The sequence below is a fragment of the Pomacea canaliculata genome, linkage group LG13, assembly GCF_003073045.1.
Source record: "Pomacea canaliculata isolate SZHN2017 linkage group LG13, ASM307304v1, whole genome shotgun sequence".
Taxonomy (NCBI): Eukaryota; Metazoa; Mollusca; class Gastropoda; order Architaenioglossa; family Ampullariidae; genus Pomacea; species Pomacea canaliculata.
Genome location: NC_037602.1, coordinates 19,250,634 through 19,258,747, shown reverse-complemented (window position 1 = coordinate 19,258,747; position 8,114 = coordinate 19,250,634). Strand labels below are relative to the sequence as shown.

Sequence of the window (8,114 nt, the reverse complement as noted above, 5' to 3'; positions counted from 1 at the left end):
TGGCACTAAAAACTTGGCGCCAGCTGATCTCGTGTTGACGTCTGAATTCGAGCTTGGTATTCACTTTCTCAGTATATAAAAATGTGTGACAGCTGCCTTTTTATTATTATAAAAGCAAGATCATATTAAACGTTGATAGGCGATTAAATGCGATGTTTGATCTCGAAAGCGACAGAAATGAAGGAAGCGACGATGACGGGCAGGACTGGTCGCTACCTTCTGCTTCAGACACAAAACATGACAGTCGTTTCACTGGGGATCCCAGCAACTCTGCGGCGTTTGACTGCGAAAACAGAAGTGCAGGTGTTGTACAAACGTTGAATTAAATATATATAACTCGACGATGAGAATACAATGCGTATGTACTTAAGAATTACTTTGAAGTGACAGTTATAAACTACAACAAATAATAATCTGTTGACATTTTCTCAGGGTCGGAATGCCCATTGTCAAGATTTGGTCATCGGCGGACAATCATCCATTTTGACAGTGACTGTTTTTACGCTCAGGTGGAGATGATTCGCAACCCAAAACTCAGAAATGTGCCTCTTGGTATGTAGATTAATTCTGTCTTCGTAAATCATTTGGGGGACTCCGACAGATGCCATTAAATCTTGGTGTTACTAAAAAGTTTGTTTCACTTTTTATTTGAGCTTATAAAAGTTCTAATGAAGTTTCACTGAGGCAAACTTTTCCAGTTGCTATGCTAATGCTTTTGAAATGTGTCATACAGGTATCAAGCAGAAGTATTGTTTAGTGACATGTAACTACCCTGCTCGTGAGAAAGGAGTCACAAAAGGTATAAGCATAACAGAAGCCATCAAAATATGCCCAGAGATTGTGGTCGTAAATGGAGAGGATCTGACTCACTACAGGGAAATGTCCTACAAGATTTCAGGTTTGATGTGTAATTCTTTTGAAGTTGCTTCTCATTATTATCATTTTTTTTTTTAGCAGATACATTTTGAATTTTATGATCATTATAGTTTGGAGTGGTGAATGAAAGGTGTGTGTTATTAAGTAATAAGATACAAGAGTAAATTGTTTTCATTTCTTTATCTTTAGAGTTTTTGCTGAAGTACACCCCAGATGTTGAAAGGCTCGGCTTTGATGAGAATTTTCTTGACGTCACAGAAATGGTGAATCATCGAATAAATGGTGGCTTAGCAAAGCCAGATGTGGAAGGTCATTTGTATTTACCAGAAGGTGCGTAAATGCATATAAATAGGACAGTTCAAAAATAAGAACTTCGTGTGTGTGTATATGTGTTTTTCAATTTTCAAAAAAGAATAAAGAAATATCCTTCTCGTTGATTATAGAATATTCATGACTGTGTTACTCAAAACAGATTCAGCAAATGCATCATCATTTGAATGCCAGTGTGGATGTCACCATCGACTAGCAGTTGGCTCACAAATAGCAGCCGACATCCGCTCTGCACTGTACCATGAACTGGGTGTAACAGGTTGTGCAGGAGTGGCCCACAACAAGGTGCTGGCTAAGCTGGTCGGTAGTCAACACAAACCTAACCAGCAGACCACACTGTTTCCAGGTCATGCTATGCACTATATTAGCCATCTTGACAGCCCACACAGGATCCCAGGCAAGTAGTGATGGTGAAAGAGACAGATGTTATGTGACTAATTTCTTTTATCAATGTGACATGCATACACACAAATATTGCAACATTGAAACATGGAATAAGCATTGTTATTATGATTATGTCATTGAAGAATCAGCCTTAGTTTACTGCAGTTTACTTATTATCTCACTATCCCTCCCATGCAAATATTAAGGGAGAGATAAGGGTGGCAACATAAAGAGGTTATATGTTCCACTAGGGAAGGCAACTTTAGGGGAAATCCTTTCTGCTATAAAGACTGGGAGAAGGAAGGTGGTTTGGTGAGATAACGAGTTAAGACTGTAGTTCTCTACAAAATGGTTAATGCTAAGAAAACATATGTTGCATCAGGGACCATTTATTTATATTATCCACCTTTGCTTTATTACTTAGTCAATATATACCCCTAAATGGATCTTCTGTATTTGCTTTTTCATCTCAGGGATAGGATGGGCTACCTGGGGACGACTGAAGACATTAGGCATTGTATCAGTTACAGACCTGCAAAAATTTTCCCTTGAACTTCTTGAGAAAGAAATTGGCATTTCCCCAGCAGCCATGGTACACAATTTGAGTTTTGGTGTGGATGATTCACCAGTTGTGAAATTCAGCAAGCCACAGGTAATTGGTTCATGCTGATTTATGATGAGTACCATTTTTTGCTACAGTATTTTTAGCATTCACATTGTTCTTCTTGTATTCACAAGAGACACGTGTTTGTATGTGTTTGTGTCTGCACATGCTTAAGTATCCAAACACAGACACATGCACACACACACCCCCCCTACACCTTCGGACATGAATCAAATTTAACGCTATACACATTCTGTTGTGCAAGATGGTGGTCACAAAGTCATGACAGATTATTTTTTAAAAATTAAATATTACATGAAATGACCTTTCTTAACATTTCATGGCTAAAGCTTTCTCTCCGGACAGACTTTAAGTGAAGAAGAGTCATTCCAACAGTGTAGCAGTGAGGCAGATGCTCAGACTGGCATTTCAAAACTAATAGACAGCCTGCTACCAAGGTGTTTTATGCAGTTTAATATCTGGTTTCTTATTCAGTTATAAAGCACCAGAACATCTTGAATTTAGATTATGGAAAAGAAAAGAAAAAAAATTAATAAGTGCAGAAAATATTTCAAACAATGGATATTTGAAATATAAATGGAATAATTTGTTTCTTGGAAAGTTTTCTAGTTTTGATCTGTTCTTGTCGCAAGCATTCTAAAAATGATAAAGTATTCTTAATTATAAATGTTGATGGGTTTTTTTTTTTTTTTTTTTTTTTTTTTTTTTTTGAGTTCTCACCAATACATGGGCATAAAGTCTAGAGGTTTAGACATTTCCTCAGATTGAGGAAAAATATTGCTACTGTGTATTTTTTCTAAATCAGGTTGATTGAAGATGGACGTACACCTCATACCCTACGACTAAGTGTGCGTAAAGATAGTGAGCACAGATGGAACAGACGTGAAAGCAGACAGTGTTCCTTGCCATCTAGTGTCTTCACTAAGCTGCGAGCTGGTAAGTCATGCTGTTTCATCACCAGTATTACCATGTTTTGTATTCTCTAAAGTTAAAATATGTTGGAAATCTTTTTATTCCGTTTAATTTGATGTTTCACATTTAACATTGTTAGTTTTTTCTTTATTGAAAAAAATGCGTACCAGAAGAATCAGTGTTAGTGCCCAAAGGATTGAAAGAGAAGAGAATCCAAGTATTCAGAAAGCTTAAATGAAATGTATGCTTATGTGTCTTCATAAACCTTAACATTTTCACTGGATTCCTCCATCCTAATTGATTCATATTTGTGATGGATTCTTGCAGGATGCACGGAAACTGCACGAGAGCGTCTAGTTACCATAGCAATGGACTTGTTCAAAAGGGTGGTGGATGTCACGTGTCCTTTCCATCTCCGAGTTATAAATGTGGCCTTCACAAACATGGTTGAGATATCCAGTAACAGCATCAGTGCTTTCTTATCATCATCCTTGCATCACCCACTCCATAGCTCTTCTTGTCAGCCTGCACAGAACTCAGCCTGTCAGTTGACTCCTGCTGTTGCTTCAGGGGAAGAATGTCATCGCCTAGCAACTTCCACATCACATTTATTATCACATGATAGAGCAGAAGAGACAAAGAGAGATGATCACCTACAGCACACCACACAATCTTTGGACTGTGAGACTGAGACAATGGATAAAAGGTTTGATGCTAGCATTGAACCATCATCTTCGCCAGTACCAGATTCTACTGTAAAGGCTTCACAATCGCACACAACACATGCTTCCAAGAGCAAGAGGAAGAGTGCTATGCCCTTGGATTTCTTTGGCGTTAAGCAGAAAAAATCTGGGAGAGAAGAAGGCTTTGCAAATACGTGGTGCTTAGAAAAGGCTCAAATTTCGGATCTTCATATGTCTGCTCTGCCACTGGAGGTAGACCCAGAGGTTTTTGCTCAGCTCCCGCTAGAGATCCAGAGAGAAATTGTAGGTGAAAGTAGACCTGCATTTTCACATACAATTAAAAAACAAGCTGAATGTAAAAGCCCCAAGAATGTAGCAAAGTCTTCACAGGTCAAAACTTCTTCAACCAATCCCTTATCAATAAAGTCTTTCTTCTGTCCTTCCAAGATAATACTGGAGGAGAAAAGGAAAAAGGAAAGCACTTACTCTGCATCTCTGGAAAACTCATTAGAGGCCATTGAGGGTGAACAGGTGAACTTTTGTGAGAAAGCACCAAAAGTAAATGACATGAGCACAACAACACAAGATGAGACACTGCCCTCAGAGTCACCGTCATGGATTTCATGCCAGAGAAGATTCAATTCTGAAGCGGGTGAAGCGCCTGACATGTCTGCAAAGAAATCCTTGGTGCTTGCTAATACTAATTCTAATGCTAGAGATCTTGAAGTACCAAAGTCTACTTGTTATGAAAAAGATGAAAGAAGAAACAGTCTGTCGAGCAAATTTTCCAGTGAAATAATGCCAGTCCCAGCAGGCATTGCACCAGATCTCTTTGCATCTCTTCCCCCTTTCCTCCAACGGGAAGTTGCAGCAGATGTTGCTTTACAAAGACATAATATGGCTACTTCATTAGTAGAATCAAACAATTTTCAAGGACTGGGGAAGAAGGCCAAGGGAAAAGGCTGCCCTAACCAGTCACATTCCATGCTGAATTATCTCAAAAGAAAATAGCTTTTTGTGACTATTATCTGAATTTTTTTTCATCAGTGGTTATTATTTACGTTTTATCCTTTCATAGCCTTTCCTAATATCTTTCCTCCATTAACCTGTGTGTGTGTGTGAGAGAGCGAGAGGGAGGATCCATTTTTGTGGTATTGATCTACGTCCATGGTTGGATTGATATTGTTGCTTTCTTTTATGTGTGATAGGACCGTTTTTTAAATAAGGGTCAGTGATAAAAAAGTAAGTGGAAGAAAAGATTTTTTTTTAATCTCATAATGCAGAAACCACAAGGGTCGTGAATTATAAGCGGTTCATCGTGTCTAAGGGAGCCCAGCCTTCATTTTTCGCTGGCTTTTTATTGATAACGTCCCTTGCTGATCAACGTCCGCACCCACAAATCTCAGCAGAAGGCAACGAAGTCTCTAAAACAAATGAGAAAGAATATGAACAAAAATTAAACGCGTGTTATTTTTGCTGTTGCTAATGTCAGTTTATTAAAAATAGGACAACGAATTATTTCCTCCACTGCGTTTAATTAAGCCAGTCCTCGCCCCCGTCTTTGTCTGCTCGTCATGGTATCGTCCTGTCCATAATTGGGTTCTCCTCTCGACCCTGTCTGTCTTAGCATCACGGGTGTGTACAGCACCTTTTAACATATCAGAGGCGTAGGAGGAGCAAAACAAAATTCCGAGGAGGCAAGAATGTGAACTGTCATCATGGATCCCCCCTGGGCTCTTCCCCACCAAAGCCGAGCATCTTCCACTGAATATATTCTCTTACGTCAGTAGATCTTTTTTCACTCAAGGTTCCGTCCTTCCTGTATCGGTATCCTAGTAGTGTCCTAAAATGGACTCTTCTCCCCAACCCAGTCGATCGACGGTATCTCCCATCCCTCCTCCTGACCTGCATCTGTGTATCTTGAACCCCCCGTGTCTTTAATGAGATCGCCTTTTTAAAAAAAATCCCAAAAGTGGGCGTGTACTTGAACTTCTGTCGTAACCTTCAGCACAGCAGACGAGAGGTGCAGAGGTCATTTTCAGGGCCACAAAGGTCACTGTTTACCTCGTATGTGTATATATTTACACGCATTCGAGCGAGGACTAGGATCTGGAGGAAGTTATTGTATTTTTTTTCCATCTCCTTGTAGATCTCTCAATTTTACCCCAGACATCCTTAGCGAGGATCTCATACAATTCATTTTCTGGTTTTTAAAAAGCTGAAGTGAACAATTTAAAGCATCTTCCCGATGTCCCAGTCCTTAAAAATGTGAAATATATTAGAAACATTATTTTTGAAAAATATATGTGATATATATCATATCTTTCAAAGGACGGACAAGTCTTATTTGTTTTAATTTTTGCAGTTGAAGATCGAGTTTACGTGTTCATGCGAAAGGATGTAAACAAATAATTATATTAATTATTTCCAGGTCAATAAATATAATAACCAAAACCTGCTGTGAACAGTTTGCGAACATGTGAGAGGAAGAACTTTGCGTACCGATTCCAGACGAAAACAACAAGCGACGACCCAAAAATCAAAATCGCTTGAACCTATACTGATCTTTATTTAGTTCAGCGCTGGAAACATATCGGTCATTGTTTTTTTTTTTTTTTTTTTTTTTTTTTTTTAAGTGCGGAATGGATTTTTAAGTGCACAGTGTATGCTTGCGGTACACGTACAAGTACACTGCTAGTGCAAGACGAGTACTTTCTTTCGCACTTGGGTGTGAGCGACCGTGTTCTCCCGCGGGCGTCGGGGCACGAAAGTACAAGTTTAGTGCAGGAAAGTCAATGACCTTTCTGCGCTGGACAGCATTTTCTCGGTCACGTAAGTGGGGTGGGTGAGTGGGTTGGTGGATCCCTGTCTCCCTTAACCTGGAAATGAGCTCTTCCACAGCAGCCCGTCATTCAGCGTCCCCACAGGGACATGCACCGCACGCAATTCCTGGCGATCGGCGGTAGATCTTATTTTGGACCGCAGTCAAGTTCTGTTTGTTGTGGTGACTGTTTAGTAACATTTTCTTTCGGTTTCTGATTAAAATACAGGCACGACTGTTAGTGTTTAGCATTTTTAAAATGTTTTCTTCGGCACTTGACGTTTTTCTGGGTTTTGAACAGATTCTCATCACCATACCACAAATTTCATTGCCGTCTCACACAAAACATGCAAGTTTCTTTTGCTCTGAGCTTATGTACTTTCCAGTACTGAAACACCTTTCCACCATTGAATTAAGTTGACACCACCAACTATAGTTGATACAGCACCATTTCAAATTTAATTATTCTCAGTAGAATGCTTAAAAATGCTGACGTGTGGCCAAGGCTAGATTTGAACCAACAACCCACCATCCTGTGTCTTGGTGACGAATGTGCTACTGTTGTTCGAGCCACCTATCTTCCTGGTGTAACCGCGTGTCAACGTCAGCGAACTTCTCACAGTGTCCGCCTCCATACCCCCTCTCCGACTCTCTTGCAAGCAATAAAAATAAATTCCGCGTAGCTGGCACTTGATACGTGAAAATGTGTGTTCACACTCAAGAGCCTGTTTTTTTTTTTCTTTCTGCGACAGTGGCTTAATCTTTCTCGACACTCGTCTAGGGGAAACTTAATTGAGGTTCATTTCTGCTATGCAGATTGGATTGTCTTTGCGGCACAAGCTTCCAGACCATGCTCTTTTGTCCTGTCCACACTAGATGTGAACACAACTGAAGCCTCCTGGGGCTGTAGTTCTGAAGTAAGGGCAATGTAACTTAAAAAAAAAAAAAAAATACTTTTTTGCTTGAGTTCCCAATTTTGTCTTAGGAAAAACTACTTACTCTTGCTTCGTAACTACAGTGCCTGGAGCCACTCGAGGTGATACCCTATATGGCTCAAAACAAGGGTGGTAGGTATTATTTCATGCCATGCCAGCAATAAAGCCTGCATCACAGCAAGAGACTGTTCGATTTATTGACGCTGTGGAAACAAACTTCCTGATGATGATATAATGATAAAACCACTGAATAAACTATATGTATACCAGCGCTACCCCCCCCCCCCCCAAAAAAAAAAAGAAAATGGATAAGCGTTGAAGAAAAAGGGAAAGCAATTTGCTAAAAGATGTGGTTTTTATAAACAAAATAGTTGTCAGCAGAGTGGACCTGAACAAAAGCAATGACCTAGTTGTAAAAACTGCTGGTGGATCTCTGGATAAATAATTAAAAATGTGTACAACAGTAAAATTTCCTGGACACCAAGAACAAACTGGGTGGTCATCTTGTGAAAGATGGGAATGTGTGGCATGGATGTGGCCTACCAAAA

General features: G+C 39.6%; 1 protein-coding gene across 1 annotated transcript; it reads left to right on the top strand.

Moving 5' to 3' along the window:
- LOC112554639 (DNA polymerase iota-like) lies at nucleotides 1–6,346 on the top strand. The gene is made up of 9 exons (XM_025222551.1): nucleotides 1–303; nucleotides 433–552; nucleotides 734–898; nucleotides 1,066–1,206; nucleotides 1,349–1,603; nucleotides 2,064–2,242; nucleotides 2,561–2,652; nucleotides 3,021–3,151; nucleotides 3,455–6,346. Exons 1-9 carry the CDS (start codon nucleotides 153–155, stop codon nucleotides 4,819–4,821), a joined length of 2,601 nt encoding a protein of 866 aa, XP_025078336.1. The 5' UTR covers nucleotides 1–152; the 3' UTR covers nucleotides 4,822–6,346.
- Nucleotides 6,347–8,114: the final 1,768 nt, after the last annotated feature.